This window comes from Astatotilapia calliptera, chromosome 5 (assembly GCF_964374335.1).
Source record: "Astatotilapia calliptera chromosome 5, fAstCal68.1, whole genome shotgun sequence".
Lineage (NCBI taxonomy): Eukaryota > Metazoa > Chordata > Actinopteri > Cichliformes > Cichlidae > Astatotilapia > Astatotilapia calliptera.
Window position 1 is genome coordinate 4,428,558 of NC_137426.1, and position 20,313 is coordinate 4,448,870.

General features: G+C 40.9%; 2 protein-coding genes across 3 annotated transcripts; both read right to left on the reverse strand.

Annotated features, from left to right (window-relative positions):
* Positions 1 to 10: 10 nt before the first annotated feature.
* On the reverse strand, positions 11 to 6,499 carry tarbp2 (TAR (HIV) RNA binding protein 2). Its single transcript, XM_026166761.2, has 7 exons — positions 6,254 to 6,499; positions 4,339 to 4,653; positions 4,046 to 4,115; positions 3,828 to 3,945; positions 3,242 to 3,369; positions 2,811 to 3,006; positions 11 to 1,875 (listed from the first exon to the last, which is right to left on the reverse strand). Exons 1-7 carry the CDS (start codon positions 6,304 to 6,306, stop codon positions 1,718 to 1,720), a joined length of 1,038 nt encoding a protein of 345 aa, XP_026022546.1. The 5' UTR covers positions 6,307 to 6,499; the 3' UTR covers positions 11 to 1,717.
* A 6,395-nt stretch (positions 6,500 to 12,894) lies between these two features.
* sp7 (Sp7 transcription factor) lies at positions 12,895 to 18,673 on the reverse strand. 2 transcript variants are annotated; one of them, XM_026166341.2, is made up of 2 exons: positions 16,868 to 18,673; positions 12,895 to 15,648 (listed from the first exon to the last, which is right to left on the reverse strand). In XM_026166341.2, exons 1-2 carry the CDS (start codon positions 16,886 to 16,888, stop codon positions 14,299 to 14,301), a joined length of 1,371 nt encoding a protein of 456 aa, XP_026022126.1. In that variant the 5' UTR covers positions 16,889 to 18,673; the 3' UTR covers positions 12,895 to 14,298. The 2 variants fall into 2 exon arrangements, with proteins under 2 accessions (XP_026022126.1, XP_026022125.1); XM_026166340.2 differs by having other exon boundaries at positions 16,853 to 18,672.
* Between the last annotated feature and the right edge of the window lie 1,640 nt (positions 18,674 to 20,313).

Sequence of the window (20,313 nt, forward strand, 5' to 3'; positions counted from 1 at the left end):
GCGACAGACGTTTTCTGTAGTAGTGCAAAAAATAATTTTATTAAATGACTTCACAGCATTTTACAAGCTAACAGCTACAATAAGGCAAGGTGAAGTGACACAACAGGCAGTTACACTGAATACTCTGGAAGCGAGTCATCAGCTTTTATGTGGAAACTTATCAGTCACATCAACAGAAAAACAAGGGGATTGTTTTAATACTTTTGGAAGTCCACATGACATGATGGCTTTGTCTGGTGTGTGATATTGAAAGCTTAACACACGAGAGTGAGTTTAATGTTGAGAAGAACAAACATTTATTATAAAACTCACTGTACCGCTTCCTTTTTCTGCCAACACATAGCTGTGTCTTTATCGCAACAGAAATGAATTTACAAACTTAACGTAAAGTGTGAGAAAGAAAAGAAATTAGACTGTGACACATCATGAAACTACGTGAGGGCAATTCATAACGGAGTTTCCAAAATATTAATGTTCTTTAGAAAACATAGCCAAACATTCAGAGCACAGCGCAGCAGACAGTCAGCTTTAATTTGGGGGTTTTAAATGTAAGAGCCTCTAACAGTGTTTTGGGGGTTGCTTAGCTTTGTTTGTTTGGAAAGTTAAAAAAAAAGGTTTGCTTACACGGCAAAAGTAGTCGTTCTGAAACATAATAGACTAATTTATGTCACTGCGTAACGGACTGATGTAAAGCCAGCATGGAGGCTAGTTTGACACATCATGAGTAATGGGAAGCTGCCTTTGCTGAATCTTACAGTAAAACTATTTTACTCCTCTGAAGACCCAGTGACATGCTTTTATTTCCATGGAAACAGCAATGTGAAACATTTCATTAAATAAAACCATTTTCAACTCCCTGATTTAACATCAAAGTTACCTTAAAAAGCCCAGAACATTAAAAACATTATCAAGACACTGGGATTTCAGATACCACTGTGTCAGTTCAACTGACCAATTAGAACATATGGGGGAGGGGTGGGGGGGTCTATTGTAAAGGCCGCACAATAATATAAGTGGACTGTTTCAGAGAGAGGGCGACAAAAGGTGTAGCCACAAATAATGTGTTTATTAAACATTAAATCATATAAACCTAATCTAACAGACCCAAACAAAGAACTAGCATGTGACAGGGGGGCTATTTTCATACTAAAACCAACATTTTTTAACACTTGTGTGTAAAATGGTTAATCTTCAAGATGATTGTCCTATGACAATAACTCAGCAGTCTCTTTTTCTTAATTTTTCTTCAAGTCTGGGCTCTTTTAGGTCCGTGCATGAAAACAGGGATTTAACAAAGCAGCAGTGAACGGATGACTCCACTCCATTTTCTTCAGACCCCTTTCACGCCCTGGTCATTTCACGGCATCAGAATTTTATCTCAAGTAATTTGCAACGTATAGTTTACCACGATAGCACCATTTATAAATTCAGATGAAAACAACTAGGGTGATATAAAAAAGTAAAAATACATAATTAGTGATAAATATTGTAAATGTCAAGTGATTTTTTTGGGGGGGGGCAACTAAATCTTCATTGGCATCATCAATAGGACTTTTAAAAAATCTCGGGGCATAAAGAGTCTTCATTTCTAAATTTGAGGTAATTCATGTTATTTGAGTTCATCACAAAAGTGCCTCCGTCATCCAAAGTAGAAATTTATGATGGCATTTTGTAGTGGTGAGTTCAAGTCTGTGAGGGAGGGGGGCTGACACGCTCGTCATTTCCCTCCTGCCATGATTTTGAGGTACTGCAGTGCATTGTGGGCTGCGTTGGCTCGGGCACCATCTATGTTTGGGGCGAAGCCGTGACACACGGTGATTGGCTGCGTGGAGAGCTCCACGAGACACTGACGCAGGCCGCTGAGACTGCGCTCCTCTGAGAACAGAAGGAACAAAATACAAAATCACGAGTTTCATTTTTATTATAAAATTGATATTTACAGGATTGCTGCTACTTTTTAAATAATATCATAACATATGTGTGGTGTACTTCAGAATGAAAGATTTGACAGTTAACATTGTTATTAATACTGTACATCTAATTCAATGTACCGTTATCATATACAGGCATAATAATAATATGATCAAAACTACTGTAACTAAAACATATATAAGAATATAGTAATAACTACCCTCATCTACTGCGTACTTTAAGAAAAACTAACACTTTTGTCACGATTACATAGATCATATAGTTTGCAGAAGATAAAATAATGACCGTGACAGGTTTTAATACTAAAAAAAAGAAAGAAAATGTGTGTTAATTACACAAATAAATCGAGCAGAGATAACAAACAAATGCCAATAATTCGATTCATTAATGTAAATCTGCTACGTTAAACTGTTGTTTCGGTGAAGAGCTTTAAGCGCCTTGTGATTTGGCGCTATATAAATAAAATTGAATCGAATTGAAACTGTCCACATTAAAAAAATGGTTCTACATAAAACCAAGATAACAAGCAGCTGCAGGCTACTTCCTCAATATCTGGTGACAGTAATAACGACCACAACACAGCTTGCCTTTTTTTTATGGGCATGACATCAAAATCTACCCTGCATCCTCTGCAAGTGCGTGCAGATGGTGCAAACCAGATGTGAAACAGTAAGAGGCTTTCACAACCTAACAGATCTTAAGCAGCGCAGTGAAAACTCCACTGAATTACCATATTTAACAGATACTAACAAAAATGCAGCTCTTCCTGTCAGCAGGCGCATCAGCAGCGGCTCTTTACGCTTTGTATACCATCCTCCTTTTAACGAGAATGCAAGAACGCAAGAGAGAAGTGTGACAGGTACGGTCTGTGAACTCACCAAGGTCCAGGTAGCTGACATCAAAGCGCTGCTCCAGAGACAGTTCACTCAGCAAAGAGCAGAAGTTGGAATCAGAGGGCATGCCCAGAGGGTGGCTGCGGAGTTGGAGGATCTTCTCACCGGCAGAGTTACGCAGAGAATCCCACGTGCAGCTGAAGCCTTTACTTTTACCCGACTCCGCTCTGCTGCCCATGTTCTGTGCATGCAGGAATTAATGGACAATGTCATTACGTGCCATAACCATGAGACAGAAGAGTAACAACAGAGCATATGAATCAGAGATTATGCTAAATTAATAATGCTTCAGGAAATACAGAAAAATGAAATTTACAAAAATAGTTTGTTACTACGTAGAAGTGAACTAAACTCTAATTCCTCTAATGATGCTTAATAAACATTTGTCAGTCAGTGTAACAGCGTTTGATTCCCACCATAGTAAATGTATCATCTTCGGCATCAGGATCATTGCTGGTCCTCATATCTACGGGGACATCATGTATGCGTGACAACATCTTAGCTGCTGCGTTTCTCTTGGCTAGCTTCTTAGATGTACCACTTCCTGGAGAGGAAGAGGAGATTGCATCAGAAACCAAAGGATGTGCTTGATATCTCTTAAGTTTTCATGCTTTAAGAGAGTAAGTCAAGGAACGTCACAACTTAGTTGACCAGTGTGAAAGGTGTAACAAAAGATATATGATTTTGCTCAGTTTTATTAAGCTGTTTTCTATCAATAATATTTCATTAGTGAACACACACACACCCACACACAAAATTGTGTTTTCATGTCTTTGTGGGGACATCTAATTGACACAATGCTTTTCCTAGCAGCTTACCTTAACCATTAAAATTGAATGCCTAACCCTAACTGTAACCCTGACACTAAAACCACATTTTGAGTCTCAAAAATGAAACTCGTGGGTCAGGCATTTTGTCCCCACAAAGATATGTAAGCATGGTACACACATACACACATACACACGCGCACGCAGGCTGAGAGATTGAAACAAAGCAACGTACCGATTTCTACAAATCTCTCCACTCTGCAGGTCATGGTGAACTCTTTGCGATGTGCTGGACCAGACTCTTGAGTGACCGTGTACTCTGGCAAACGCCATCCTTTCTGCACCACCAGCTCCTGACAGAACAAAGTAAAAAAAGAAACCAAAAGTTGGAAAATTTATAAGCCGCAGAAATAATGAGAGCAAAATGAAACCTTGGTAGCTGTCTGCGTTTACCTGCAGAGCCCCTACAGGGTTGCATTCAGACTGCTGTGAAGTGCCTGTGGTCTTCATCTCTGACTGGGCACTACACAGAGGTTGAGAAAAAACAAAAAAGGAAACAATGAAACCACACAACGCTCTATCTTACTCTTGTTAAGTGTTGAAATGCTCTTCATAACATTCAGGCTGGCCTGCTTATTAGATGTTTAAAGCAGACTAAGCTGTATGGATAAACATTTTTAAATAATTTTAACTGTAATGAGGTTGTTTTATAAGAAAATAAATAAAAATTAAACAGAAAAACTGACCCATCTGCATCAGTAGACACATCAACCCCAATAAACCCGTCTACTCCAATACCAACTCCAGCAGGACCTCCGAGGCCTCCCTTTAGCATCTTCAGAGCAGCCTCAGCTGCTTTGTGCTTGGCTGCCTTCTTGCTGGGCCCCTGGCCGGTGCAGCTGATCTCTCCAACGGAGACGCGGAACGTGAAGTTGGGCTGGTGGGCCTGTCCCTCGGCCTTCAGCAGGTCATACACTGGGGTCTTGCCTATCCGCGTTCCATACTCCTGCAGCAGACTGATGGGCGTCTTTCCGGGATTCACAGCCAGCATTTGCTCAATACTACATAAGAGAAAAACCTCGCATGAGACAGACTCTCCAGAAACACCTTTTCATGCAAACAAGAAAAATAATTGTATATAGGGTTTAATATACTGTGTGTAACTTCATAGTTTTACTTTGTTATTTCTTATTTATTTTTATTTTCATTTTTATATCTATATTTATTTTATTTTTTAATCACTCTAGTTTTTTATTCCATTAAAAAATTAAAACAAAAACTATTAGGAGAGTAAAAATCTCACTAAATATTACGGGGAACTATATTTTTGATACTTTTTCTATATATTTTGAATTCTCTGTCTTCAAATTAGAGTTACAGAAACAATTACAGTTACATATATCTATGCTTATATTCACCAATTAAAGGAGATTTTAATTCCCCTGAAACTTGACAGAAATATCAAATAATGTTGACAGAAGAGTAGAATAAAAAAATGAAGTAAAAAGAAGAAAAATGCAATGATTTCAAAGTCTGATCTGTATAAAAATATATGGCTGCAAAAATGATCATAAAACATCTGTGCAAAGTTGTGCTTCATTCTCACTGGAGAAACCAAACAGCCACTTCATAAATGCACGGCACAACACAGAAGAGCCACCTCGACAAGACAAGACTCAGCTGTACGTCTGCATCTAAAGGTCAAAGGTCACTCTTTCAAGGATGTCAATATTCACATTTTGGACAAAGAAGACAGTTTGAAAGAGGAGTGAAAGAAGCCATCTATTTGAAGCACCATTTTTGAACTCTCTGCCACCTATAGTGTAGTTTTGCGATCTCTTCCCATGTAACTCACATGATAGGGTGAAGCAATGTCTCACAGTGGGTTCACCCGAAACCTCTGCTGATAATGACCAACACCCTGTTTCACATCTTGGCCCATGTGATGAGGCACATGATCAACAGTTGCTTACAATCTAGGACTTTCCAGCATTTGGTCTTAGAACTGACGTAGCTTCTCAGATGAGAGGTAAAACATCTTCAAGAAACTCAAAGAAGTCCAGTCCCTTTTCTTTCCAAAGTCCTTAGATTACGATGACCTGGACGACTGAGAACCTACACAGACATTTCTTTCTCAAGCCTTCAAGTGCAAGCTGTCCACAGTAATGTGCTTTAATAATGAATAATTCAGTGTTACAACTAGATAAGCTCTATGGAGCTCAGGTCCTCAAACATGGATAGACTTAGACCAAAAAAACAAACAAAAAAACCTTTTAGTGGAGATTTCCTGTTTAATGCACGTGCTGTAGATCAATACAGCCATCGCTGATCTAATTATTCATTAATAGTCACTTTCTATGGGAAAGGGGAAGCTTACAAAAGTTTTCAGTGTGAGTGTAGCCACTTTATTATAGGAGAGTCTGAACACAGTGTGGAAACTGAGTAAAACACCACGAATGTCACCAAAGTCTCCAGCAGCCCCGATGCCGTCATTCTGGCGTCACAGTTTTGCAACATGCAGCTGTCAGGAAAAAAAATGCTAGCAGCTCGTGTTTACAGCTCTGTTTCTGAAACCCTACTAAAAGCCAGCCTTCTCGTCTTGTTTGTTACTGGAGGAGGAGTGTGGTGGTCTGACCGGGGGAGCTGTTAGCTTAGCTTTACCTGGAGCACCCGGAGTTTCTCTTCCAGCTGTCCGATGCTGTCTCGTCGTTCATTCCCTATTTCACGCAGACAGAGCCGGTCGGTTTCGGATGGCAGATCCCCCCCACCAAAACAGACACTTGCTTTCATCAGACGCTGTTTATTGTTCCCCCTTACAGATGATGAGGCGACGGCATAAAGCAAAGCCCCCCCGTCACTGCCGCCCCGACAGACTACAATAGCGGAGTCCTCTGGCGCGATGATATGACGTCATCGGCTCACTGCGAAACATCTGTTTTGGCACATTTAACGTTGAGATTTCACGAAACATGTCTTTCTATGGATGGTACAGACAGAAGTAAACAACAGGCGTCAATCCAAGTATTTATGCACATTAGAGAGGTAAAAGATTCAGACATTATTCTTTCGGCTGTTCCCTGTAGGGGGCGCTAAACACACCATCTGCTGTAGCATCGTCTTCTGTCACACCACCCTACTACATGTCCTTTTTCGCTGCATCTATGGATCTTCTCAGTGGTCTTCATCTTTCCCCCAGCTTGGCAGCTTCATCTCCAGCTCAAATCTCAGCATCTTCAGCTCTGCCTGCTGTCTTTTGTGAGAGCCATCATCTCCAAACCGTGAACATGGTCCACATTTTTTGGTAAATGATCGCTTTCACGGTAGCCAATCTTCCACCTCAGGCCACTGAGGATTTAAAAACAGATTGATAAGAAAATAGAGAAGTCCTGCATCACGTTGACTTACATTTGTTACTTAACTTTTAAGTTATTTGTTTAGCCTGTAAATAAAAAAATGGCCTTACAGTTTATTTTTTTACAGTAATTTCTACAGTTGTATATGTTTTGCATGAGGTAGCTACACTGTGTATGTGCCCAATTATAGGCTACAGATTTTGATAAGTTTTACTGGGAATGGTGTGGTGTTCCTAAATGTAACCAGAAGAGGGCGACAGTTAGCTATAGATTTCCCCTGCTGACAGCCCTCCCTGTCGGGTCCCTGGGATGTCCAGCACCTGTCATATCCACTACAGACCAACGTGGCAACACGAGAAATTCCTTTCGTGTAGTGGACTGACCACCCTAAAGCTGAAAATAAGGTTTCGAAATCAGATATGCCCCAAAGTGTTTATTCTGAAAACATCCAGAGTTAAACCTCTACATGGAATAAAAAGGTTATAAACTTTCAAAATAAACATTTTCAGCACTTTTAATTTATTTTAAACAATTACAATGAAAAATAATTTACCCAAGTAAATGTTTTTACAATGATATTACAGTCAGGCAGCTCTTTTAATTTGGGATCTTTTTCCCTGCTTGGTTTGGAAAGATGTGTCTTCATAAATAGCCAAAGGAACCGTGCAGACCCCAGAAATCATCTGAACCCACAACGTCAGAGTCTCCTTTCCAAATTATGTAGCAGCGCTTTCGTAAAATGTTTCATTTTATTAGCATTTTCCACCTTTCCATGAATTATCTTTAATTCCGGGGATCAACAATTAATCCCATGATGGTGCGCTTGCAAAGCCCTGCTGGCCACTGTCGAACCGGAGCTCTGAAAACTTCGTCCACTGGCATCAGCGTGTCAGTGTGGATAAGCCCGCTTTGCCAAACGCAACACAAAGTGAACTGGCCATGACAATGAGTAGAACTGCCTCCCATTTGAACTCCTAAACCTACAATCCGAGCAGCGTGATTTATCACTGACCTGAGTATCTGTGACCGGAGTGCACCCCTCCTCCTCATTACTCATACTTTCAGCGTTAATTTGTCTTATTCTCCGAGACTTTATTTATCAGCTGAAGGCTCCAATTTATTGACCTATAATGTGATAATGTAAGCGTTTTTATTGAGCTTGTGGTTAAATCTTTGACTGAATGAGATCAGCGATGAATGCCATCTCTTAGCAGTTACAGTATACTTCATCCAAATTGTATGCGCACATCCACAAACACACTTTCCTTTTCCCTGCCTTGGCCTGGTGCATTAGTATGTGTGGTTCTTTGCTTGCCAAAATCATCAGTAGATATCTTGAAGCCTCGAGCTGCTCTTTTTCCCTCCTTCCACAATATGATGTGTTTCCTTTTTTGTGTGTGTTTTGATCCTTCTCTTGCGGCCAGGCTGCGCTGTGGTGAGGCGCGGGTTCGAGTGGCGCTCCTGTGTTATTTTTGGCAGCAGCAGTGGTTGGTGGCTGTTGAGGAGAGAGGAGACAGAAGGGGGATAGCATGAAGACCAAAACCAAGGCTGTTTAAGGGATTTCTGTCTGAAGGAATTGCTTTGTAATGATCGCACACTCATTATGGATGTGCGTGCATATACATTCACTCACGCACACAGAAAAAAAAAGCTGGCATGCACATTTGTTCATTTAACACTTCTCAAACACCTCATATACATGCTCCCATTCACGGACCACACACTCTGTGGCTAAATTGCCCAACCTGTGATTTCTTTTTTCTTTTTCACTGAATCTACACGATCCACTAGCTGTCATTTGAATATATCAGCACAGTCACACATTTGGTTAAATTTCTGTGTTTCTGTCACACTGGGAGTATCTTTTGCTGTGAATGTTCTCTCTTTCTCTGATGGAACCAGACTGAGACTGACATGCTCAGGCAACACGCAGCGTCAGACATTCACGCCCCTCCCTCTGCGCTTCTGAAAACACCATTTGAAAAAGATTTTCTCCGACTCCGCTCTTGGCCACAGATCAAGAGAACGTTATTACTCGACTTTATTTATTTATATATTGTGGTGGTAATGTGTGTGAATGTATGCGCGCTTGTACGTATGTGTGAGTGAGTGATATGTAATTGTGTATGTATGTGTGTTAACCCGCAAAGATATTTCAATTTCTTCAGAATATTAAATAAACATGCAGCAGCAGCAGCAGCTTCAGTGAAGCGCTGCCTGCCAGTGGGTTTTGGGTTGGATGGGTGGCGGTGGTGGTGGTGAAGGGGGAGAGGGGGTTTGTGGCCGTGGCTCTGGGGGGGTGAGGCAGCTCATGGTCAGGGCCCCCGCCGGACACACTGGCGCCTCGCGCTGGAGGACTTCTGAACCACCACACTCCTCCACCAAACCCTGCCAACCCTGGCTCCCAGCTCCCACTTCCAACCCAAATCGCTCCGTTCTCCTTCTGCGTTTCGACTCTCTGTCTCTCTCTCTTCTCCCTCCTTCCTCCCTGACTGTTTTTTCCTTCTTCAGTTTCCTCATTCTGTTGATTCGCATCCAGATTCATTTACTATTCGACTCCGTTCTTTTTCTCACTTACTGCTGTTCTTTCAGTGGCGGTTCTCCCCGACTCTGTTTTCTCTACCTTTTCTCCTGAGAGCTGTGGGTTTTTACACCTCCGCCACCCCTTCTCTGCACTGTCTCTCTTAAATCCCTTCACTTTAAATGTTCCAAGGAAGTATTTAGTGGCTTGACTTAAAAAAAGTAAACAAGGATGGTTTGGGCTCTGTGTCAGTCAGAATACCGTCAAGATAGTAAGCATTTTCAAAAGGAAAGAACACTTTAATGGTGCTCTAGATATTTGTAACGGTATTAGGTTATAATGGGCCATCAATTTTCTGAGTGGTTTTCCAACCAGCTCCAAGAGATATAGGCCTGCTTGTCTTGAAAGAAAGAAACTTTCCATCATGGCAAAAATGGGGTAAACCGTGCTTTGCTGTATATGTTCTCGTGATAGATTCTGTTAAAGCTGTGATTTGCACGCGAAGACAGTCAGGATTGGGCGTACGTGATAATTGACAAACAGCCCACGTGTGCACCTCATTCAAAGCCTGTGAGCAAACGTGTGTGTGTGTTTTTTTCTTCAAAGAATATCAACTGCACCTATTACTGCGCATATTTGACTTATGGATGCCAAACATCCTAAGTTGAGCAGATATGTCTTTACGTGTCACACATGCAATTTTCTTAACCTAATTTTCCCCTGGAAGCAATTTGTCATCCGGAGGCCATTAAATGGGAAGCATATTATCTTTTTAAAGGGGCACAGAGTCACCCACAACCCTCCCACAGTTCCTATAAACAAAATGGCCTCATTTAGTGGTGCATTTGGTGCGTTGGGCAGTGAGGGAGCACTTCTTTTTAAACTTTAAAGGAACTTCACAGACTAGGGGAAAAAAGCTTTAATATTGTAAGATTAGCATTGGAAATAAGAGAAGCATTACAAGTTTGATGGTGTGAGGCGCACGGCTTATACTTGATTCATTAACACCAAGGTCGGCCAAACCTCGATCGCCAGTGTTACGGTGAGTGTAGCACAGCGAGGAGATTTAGGAAGTAATGCAGTAGGATTGGGATTGAGTGGAATTTACTGCGCAAATAAAGCAAAATCCACAAAGATGCTTAATCACTGAGAGACATCTTTTGTTGAACTTTTTCATAGTGCAGTTTCCGCTTCAGCCACGTAAAGCATTGCTAAAAAAGATAAAAACAAATCATCAGCAAAGCATGCTTGACCTTTTTACCTCTTGCCCTCTGTTACCTGTAATGTCTTTCTCCTTTACCTTTGTTTCGTTTAGCCTGACCTCTTTTGCTCTTCGGGTCGTGCTATGGTTCACTCAGGTCACTTTACTTTTCCACTTTGCCACTAAAGCCTTATCTTGTCGTTACTTGCGGCCTGGCTGTTGAGCCTCTGGGCATGCTGACATTCTTTCCCATTTCAGCCCACTGTTCGCCACAGAGACCCAGGCACACCTGCAGACACCTGCGCTTTTGTCCTGCCTCTCACAAACCCCCGCCCGCACATGCGGGCAGGTAGAGGTAGGGGTACTTGTGCCTGTGGCTATATCAGAACACAGCCCATTGTTTTATGTGACTAATCAGTTAGGACCGGATAATAGCAGGAAAAGAGGTTAATTAGCATTTTGTTCAACACATCACGATGAGGGCTTTCATTCTAATGAACTGGAATCTGATCCCCTCCCCGGAGTAATTCATTAAGTTTGAGTTTGCGTAACTCATCGAGTCGTCAACGCTTAACAAAACACCGGGCGAGGAAATATTCTAAAATTGCTTCTTTGTTTTTGTTAGATCGGAAATTAGTTGCACGATGGCTTAAGCAGGTGTGTCTAGGATCCTCTGGAATAACCTTTTTAGTCTTATTAAGTCTGCTTTTGATTTTGTAAATGGAGCAAATGGGCACTTGTGGGCAAACCATATGGAACAGATTGTCCCAGCTTCTGCTTTTTGCCTCTATGTGTCACTGCATGTATATTTTCTTTTTACGCTGTTACTTGAAGAAACACTTAATGTTTCCTGGCTTTCTAAATAAAAGAAGTAAAAATAAAGTTAAGGCTACAGTATACCACCACCACTGCAAAGGCAGTGTATTTTAAAAAGGCAGAAAATACCAGTAGTAGCAGAGGTTTTAAAAGCCACTGACCGTCTTCTTAACCCCCCCACCCTCTCTCGCTGGCCTGACACACCCTACCCATACCTCATTCCCCATGTTTGCCTTTTATGTTGTGGACTCGACCGTGTGCCCACTTCAGACCACCATAAACATGTCGGCCCTTGATGACAGAGTCGGCCCCGGGACGTTTTATATAAATTGACCTCAACTACAGCTCATTAGAAGCCCTAAATTGGAACCATGCAGCCTGGGAAGTGTAAATGTTACAATAGTAGAGTCAGTAGATTCAGGGGGGTTCAAACAGCGCAGGTCTCCTCTTCACTTCTGTCATGAAAGTCTTTACTTTTATGAAGCCAGTGTTTTGTTTCCTGTTCTAGTTTAATGTATTGTAATTGTTTATGAATTGAGATTTTCCATGAAACTTGACCATATCTCTAAATTTGTCATGTGTGCTTGCCTGCCTTGCTATATCTTGTTGGAAATATGCTTAATTATGATAAAGATTAGCTCCTTAAATCATTGTTGTCTGGCACTGCTACTGGTGCACATATCTGGGGCCTCATTTGGTCTATCCTGAGGCTATCTCTCTTTTAAAACACAGCGGGAAATCCGCCCTCCTAAAGTATTTTTATTAGTCTGGAAAAGCCTGAGTAACCTGACAAGAAAGTGGTGAGAAGGACAAACAAGTGCCACTTGTTGGGACTTTAACTCTTCCTCAAACCCAGGAAAAGTGGCAGAGAAAAAGAGAGGCGTTTTAAAAGATGCTTGGGGGATCGGCTCGGCCTCTTCTCAGCGTCTGTATCTCCACATCGTGTCTTTCGTCCCGCATCCTTCCTTAATTGGGGTTCTTTGTTTGACCGCCTCCCTGGATAAACAATACAACCACAGCTCCCCTGTCCTAATCCCCTCTTCTTCTCTCTCCTGACTCTCCTGGAGCATCGCTCTCAGTAATTACCCCTCTCGAGCTGGAGAGTGGAGTAATTGTCTTGAGTGTAACTACAGTGGATCTCTGAAAGGGGGTCATTGTGTGGAGTTAAGACTCCAATTCAGTGAACAGCTTTGTTTGTGCTGCAAAAGATAATGAAAGTATTTGGTTAGCCAGGCTGAGGTGGAAATACAGTAAGATATGAAAAGAATGATGTGAAGTGAGGCGAGAGAAGGGGATAAAGTGTGATAAAATGATAAAGTGAAGGCTCATGGAAGAATTGCTTCTCATTATTTCCGTCTTCATGTTAAAGCTTCCTCTCTGAAGGATTTTGTGTAGGAACAACACAAAAAAATTCTCTTTCAAATTTTTTTTTACTCTTAAAAGCACCAAAATTGTCATTATTCCACACTATAAACCTTACAACATGTGTACCATGCTTCATCGCTATTTACAGTATCTTTTACACTCATTTCACAACAAGTCAGCAAACACCAGGACTTCAGTTCTGCCTAAATAACAAAATTAATAATCAAAAAAAATTAAGCTTTTACTTTACGTTCTTTGTTGTTGTAACCAAAGCGTTCTAGACATCATTTCTTGTGGAAAGTTATACAAAACATAGAAAATGCATAAAAAAATAACACACCTATATACATATCTATATACTGTTGTCAATATATAGTATGCACAAACAAGGAAGAAAGCCCTTATTGATCATTATTTTGCCAGGTATGGAAGACTTCACAATTAAAAGATTATATAAGAATTAGTTTACACGCACATTTAACTTCAAGGTTTATAAATAAAACTTTTAAAACAACCCCCAAACTCTTCCTTATAGCTAATAAATAAGAAAAAACAGTCTTAATTTAATGTATTTCATTTTCTTTTTGGCCGGCTTCAACCATCTTGCATTCTTTTTTTTCTTCAGGTATTTCCTGCAGGTGCAAGATAATCTTTCATGTGTATAATTTAAGACATAAATTAGATTATTAAAGTAAATATGAAATTAAATTAGACATGGTAAGAAGCAAACAGCAAACAAAGGTGAAATGCAATACCTTGTACAACAGAGTGTCTTTGGCAACAAAAAGCTGTAAGTGTAGATTGTCCATTGATTGTTTCAAGAATAATGAATAAGTATCAAAGTACAGCTGTAAATCAGATTTTTCTCTAGGCATGCAATGCTTCATCGACTCCATCATCCTGACCATAAGTCTCGTTTTAAAACTACTTTCCTTTTGCGGCTTCAGAGCTCTTTTCCTTCTGCTTTTGCAGATTAAATTTCCCCAGTGGTTTGTCTCATTTGAAAGGCAGAAAATGTGTGTAGGCTACAAAATTTGTGCACGAGCATGTTTACTTGTATGTGTTTCCGAGCAGACGTACTTTTGTGTATCCCCCTGCATGCATGCATTATGGATGTTTGCACATTTGCTCATAGTTATTCCTGTTCACATGTGCATATTGTGTTCATTTATGTCTCGGTCGCTCATATTTGTGCATGTGTGTCTGCATACATTTGAGGATCGCTATATGTTTGCAGGCTTGGTCATATTTATGCTTGTGTGTGTGTGGTCCAGAAGTGATTTCTACCTTTATCAGTCCTGTATCATATCAAGTCTTTTCAAACACTGTCTCCTTTGTATGTCTTGAAATAAAATACAGTTTTGTGTTTGTAAGGTGAGTTTTTTTCCTATTTAAAAAAAAACAAAAAGAAGAAAAGAAAACACCTCTAAAATTTCAAGACTTCATCAAGTCAGATCTCCAACAATCCACTGCTGTTCTCCACCCCGTTAGGCGTGCCAGTCTTCTCATCTCCGTTGGTGATTTGGTCAGCGACAGGATTGGTAGGTACAGCGCTGGAGTTGAGCTCTGTGGTCTCTTCGCTCCGAGAATCTGCGTCTCCCTCCACAGCTACAGCTTTGCCCTGCATTGCAGAATCTGCGTGGGTCTTCTGATGCTTTGAGAGGTGGTCGCTGCGTGTGAAACGCTTGTTGCACAGTAGACAGGTGAACTTCTTCTCCCGCGTGTGGGTGCGCACATGCCTCTCCAGTTCATCAGAGCGGGTGAAACGTTTCCCGCAGAACAGCCAGTTGCAAACAAAGGGCCGTTCGCCGGTGTGCCAGCGCAGGTGGGCTTTCAGGTGGGAGGCCTTGCCGTAGACTTTCCCACAGCCCGGGATGTGGCAGCTGTGCACTGGTTTCTTCCTCAGGGATGCAGCAGAGGCTCCCAGCCTCTCCAGCTCCTGGCAGTTGGGGCAGTCGCATGAAGACCGGGTGGGTGTAGCCCCTCCGCTGTAGCCCCCTGATCCCCTAGCAGGCTTTAGGCCCATGGGATTCTCAATTAGCCCTGCACTTGGCACAGGTTTGGGCTTGTACATGTCCTGGGGCAGCATGTGCTGGGAAGGTTGGAGGAGATGTGAGGAGGAGCCCAGTCCCACGGAGGGGTAAGGAGCTGGGTTAAGTGGTGTAAAATCGGTGCTGTAACTGGGCAGCTGTGGGCTAAGGGATGCCTGTGGTGCCACAGGCTGCAGGGAGGCCTGCAGACCTCCATCTGCTTGGGGCTGGGTTGCTGACAGCCAGTTGGAGTTGGGATGGACATCCCACCAGGAAGATGTAGCATTAGCTGGAGCAGCAGTTATGCCAGGGTGGATACCAGCCTTATACCACGAGCCATAGGGGTGTGTCATATCCAGCGAAGTATACACACTGGTGAGACAATCGGCTGTAGCATGGGCCTTGGACACTAAAAGAGACGGGTCCTGTGAGACCGAAGTCTGGAAGGAGTGAGAGAAAGGGTTATATTCTGTAGTGTAGCCTCCGGCTGAAGGAGGGGGACTTCCAGTGGGTGTAAGCAGCCCGCCACCTCCTCCTCCTCCAGCTGAAGTGAAGGAGCCAGTGTAGGAGTCTGCCAGGCCACTGCTGTCTGTGGTCCGCCCGTTCTTGGCTGTCTGAAGGTCAGAGGTCATGTTGTAGGGCTTCTTTACTGGAGAGGTGCTGGCAGTCTTACCGGGTGTAGCTGAATCCCTGACAGGGCTGGTGCTGCCAAACTTGTTGCAGGTAGCTGTTAACATAGCCAGAGGACTGGAGCCATAGCGTGCGTCTTCCTGGGGAGGAGGAGACACGGGAGAAAATTAGACTTTCTGCAGGAAATGGCTGCTTGCTGCTGCCGCTTCTGTCAGTGTCAACTCTAATAAAAAACGTATGTGTGACAACCACCGCTGGCTTTTCCTCCTCTCTCTGTTTTCTAAGTGGTCACGGCAATTTTAAGCAGTGGATGTTTGTGTTTGTAAAGTTTCAGCTGTGCTCAGCAAAGGAGGAACTCCCTCACTTTTAGTTTTGTCCAAACTGCTTTCGACCAGCTTAAATTAATTTAACATTTATGTTTGCTTGAAAAATACAAAAATCCACCTGAATTTACAGTTCTCCTCATACAGACGATTTAAATATGTACCAGGTCATCTAACTGCCATCATGGCAACGAGCTATTGTTCTCGGTCGTGATCTTATTATCTACAAAGCAAAAAATGTGCCATTTTTGAACTGAACCGATTACATCAGATTATATATTTGACTCAAACATGTCACAAGAATTTAATTTGATTTATGTTAGGTTCCCACGTGGCAAGTACCTAACGCTACAGCAGAACATTTCAGAGACTTTCTGCTGGATGCACAGTTTACACATGGATATAACTAATAAAACATCAGCTTATATTCCTGTATTTCTGTTTAAACTGTGCGCTGAGGTGTCAACTATCAAACCAGCTGTGACACATCTGTAACTACAGCATGTAACTTTTAATATTCGTGGTTAAAAATCAAATATTCTGCTAACTTTTAGATATAAATCTGACTCACTCTCAGTTCATTCACTTTCTCTCACAACACACTCTGGTTGAACTCCCTTCTTCATGCAGATTTTCCTCTGTTTTGTAAGTAATAAAAAGTCGTGACATCCTTTAAGATGAACTAGCCTGCTGCCCTTACAGGACCTGTTATCTTCATGTCTTGCACCTCTGACAGTTCCCAGATAATGAGCAATCACATCTTAAGGAAACGCCAAATTTGTGCAAATATAGGCTCGGTGTGAATAGAAATATTTCAAGGCACTTTCAGCAGCTTAGCCTTTAGTATATTTAAATCTCTTTTATCACTCTTATTTTTTTCTCTCTCACTATGTATAATAACCTATGAGACGACCTGAAACTACTGGAAGTTTCTTCCTTAGTAACTGCACGACTTTCTTATAAATATTCCACCATCAAAAGTTTGTATTAAGAAGAAGGAGAAAAATGAAAAGCTACTTACAATTACATTCCCTACCTCCAGAATAGATGCGGCCATCCCTGAGAAACAAAATCCTTAGGAAGCTGAGGGGAGTGGGAGCAGCGCAGCTCAGAGTCCCGGGACAGTTTGGAAGAAGTTGGGCTCTAACGCGGGGAAGTGTTTTGAGGCACTCGGGTCCCGCCCCCTAATTATAGGCTATGGGCTCTTTGAAGACTCGCTAAGAAGCAATAAAAACCCAGAGCCGAGGGAAAATGGACGGAGATTGGTGGCTAAAATCAGGACATCCCACCTCCCCAAACGAGAGTGTCGAATCTTTTTTTTTTTTCAATATAAATGCATGAATGGGTTAGTCATCAATCACAGTGTGGACATTATTTCAATTTCACTGGCATTATTTTTTCCACTGGGATTAGTCCAGTGGAGTCTGAAGGAAACGACTACATTTGACATCCCCTCAGAGAATTATCTGGATGGACTCGTCTATAGAGACGCTCACGCACGCCCTCAGTTATAAGCTGGCTGTGTTAGACACTAAACTGCAAAACTGCAAATAAAAAGTGCGAAACGACTTAAGCTTTCTCTTCTGCTTCTTCTCCGAGAGAGCAAAATAACAAAAGAACGTGTAGCCTCTGCCACATAAATTTAAAAAGAAGAAAAAAAAAATGAGTTGACCGAGTCTGTGGTTTCTATCAGAGATTTTATTATTCTGGTTTCAACCCTCTCTCTGTTTCCAATATTCTTAAACGCATTTAACTGGCTTTTCAGACATTAACTGTGATGGTTAAAGAGGTTAAACTACAGAGGCATGCGAAGAAGAAAAGGATCCAGTCATTAAATAAAATAAAGAAAAGATTATCACATCAAATAAAATGAATTAAAACGCTTAGTTTAAAAAAAAAAGACCAAAAAGAAGAAGACTGTTTCCTTAAAGTGGGAAACAGGGGAAGAAATAAAAGATTAAGATTAAGAAAAAAGTGGAAAATCCAGAAATATGTAAGAAATATGTCTTGCCTAAAAAATGTATTTCAAATATTATGTTAACAGAGGAAAACTGTTAGTTAAAAAATGGGCTGTTGGATAAATTTTTCAAGTTGTTTTAAGTGTGCCAGCTTAAAACAAGTTTGCTCCCAAACTGCTTTTACACTGACTGGAGCAGTCTCTTTGCATGTTAGACTCCATTTAGATTCACAAAACATAAACTATAAATTACTATTTGTTAAGAGGTTAATTCTATTGGTTTCCATTATATCCAAATTATTATATTATCACAAACCTGCCAGACTCAACTCTTCAGCTGATTCTTTTCATTGCATAACAATATAAAGATAAAAATTCATACACATTATGTAAATGTGTTAAATTAAGAAAAATTGAGCATAAATTAAAAACTGTACAAAACTGTACATTTATGGATCATAACATGAGCCCAAGAGTGAATGAAGGGCTTTTTACAGATTATTATTATAAAAACATTAGGATTTAAATAGAGTGGAATCTGTGGGTCTAAGCAGGCCTAAATGAAGGTTAAAGTAATGATATTTGCGGTGTTTACAGTACAATAACTGTGTTATAAATGGGGAATAAATATACATGTCAGTAGTAGCTTAGTTTTGATTGAATTTAAATTTCTTCTACTGAGGCTTCCCTACACGACAGGCCATGTTCATTTGACAGATTTTGTTCACTGGTTAAAAAAGTCAAAAACTCAACTCTGAGTCTCGAGTAAGACAGAATCTCAGTGCCTTTTTGTGGGCGTCTCGTTTTCTGAAGGAGAGCACAGAAGATTAAAATTGTTGTCAAAAATAAACATATAATTTCTGTCCTTATTTTCTCCTCAATTACAGGGCATGGTCAGAGCTGGGCTTGTCGTTCTGGAGAGTCTGGCCCTCACATGAACACAGCGGCTATATTTGGCAGTCTGCTCTCCAACTGACCTTCATCGCTTTATTTTCTTATTCCAGAAGGAGTGTGAGTGGAAGAACAAAGGCCACAACATGCGATAGTTCACACTGTCACACACTCCTACAAGACTGTGTTCGCAGTCATATAAACTTACAGAGCCCACTATGAACTGAGGGCAAAATGATGAAATATCTATCTATCTATCTATCTATCTATCTATCTATCTATCTATCTATCTATCTATCTATCTATCTATCTATCTATCTATCTATCTATCTATCTATCTATCTATCTATCTATCTATCTATCTATCTATCTATCTATCTATCTATCTATCTATCTATCTATCTATATCCTCAGATGTGTTCTACGTGGCGGTCTTTTGACACTTTCAGGGGTATTTCTCTCCCCTCTCATTTGACACATGGTCTCTTACTGGTGTAAGGTCTTTAAGTGAAGTGTTCCTTTTCTTCTCACTCTTCATTAATACTTTATGTCTTACACTTAAGTGAAATGATAGGGGATGTAAAAAAAGCTCTCATACTCCTGTAAAGTGGTCTGCCATGGGCTGTTTTTCCTCATTTTTTATGAGACTTGTAGTAATCTGAAACTTTGGCGTGCTCCCATTTACAGTTCTCTTCAAAAGACAACAAGTGAGATCTATAATTAGAGAATGCGTTGAGCTCTTAACAGGCTCTTCAAAAAGCTTTCTCTGCCCTATTTGCTATTTTCTACGTTGTGTGGCTTGGATTTTTGCGTATAGACACTGTGAGCCCAATGAGCCTTTGGGTGTTGGGTGGGCATAGTTTTGTTGCTCAGGGCTGATTATAAGTTTCATTATGTTACTGTACATGTGACAACTATCACGTTTCATAGCTAGCTCATCAACCCATGTCTGTTTGAATGAATTAAGTGGTGTGTGATTGCCTTCTTAATAAAATCATTTTTATTTAGCCCAGTTTTCTGTCTAACCACCTGCAAGTTTAAATAAATAGATTCCTTTACTGCTTCATCAGTAATATAGAGCTGTTTAAACTTGGCTACACCTTACTCTGAGATTTTATGCAAACATGGAAGTCTTGTGCGTTTCTGTTGCACAGACACAGCACTGGCATCATCTTCTTCTTTGATTTGATTGCTGCTGGCAGGTAGATACTTCATTTTTGTTATTTGCCATTAAGTTCCAAAGATACTTAGAAAGTGTATCTTCCACCAAGACCAATACCCAAACTGGTAGTTTTGAAGAAAGTGTTCTGGGTCTGCACCAAAACTGTAATTTCCTAACTCTCTATGTCTTCACCAAGTTTGATTAATATATTTTCTGTTGCCTAATCTTCTTACATGACTGAAGGAATGCAATGAAACTGCATCCAACACAGACTGTCTCTGCCATGTTCACCAGTGGACAGTTTTTCTGTGGGAGCTGTTACACGTAGGCGAAGAATCTGCTGGTTTTTCAGCTTAATGGTGGGTTGAAATGATGGCAGTGACAATCTGGTGCTTTAAAAAAAAATCATGTTTCATACTCTGTACGTGACAACAATCACAGTTTGAAGTTTTTACTAATTAAATGAAACACA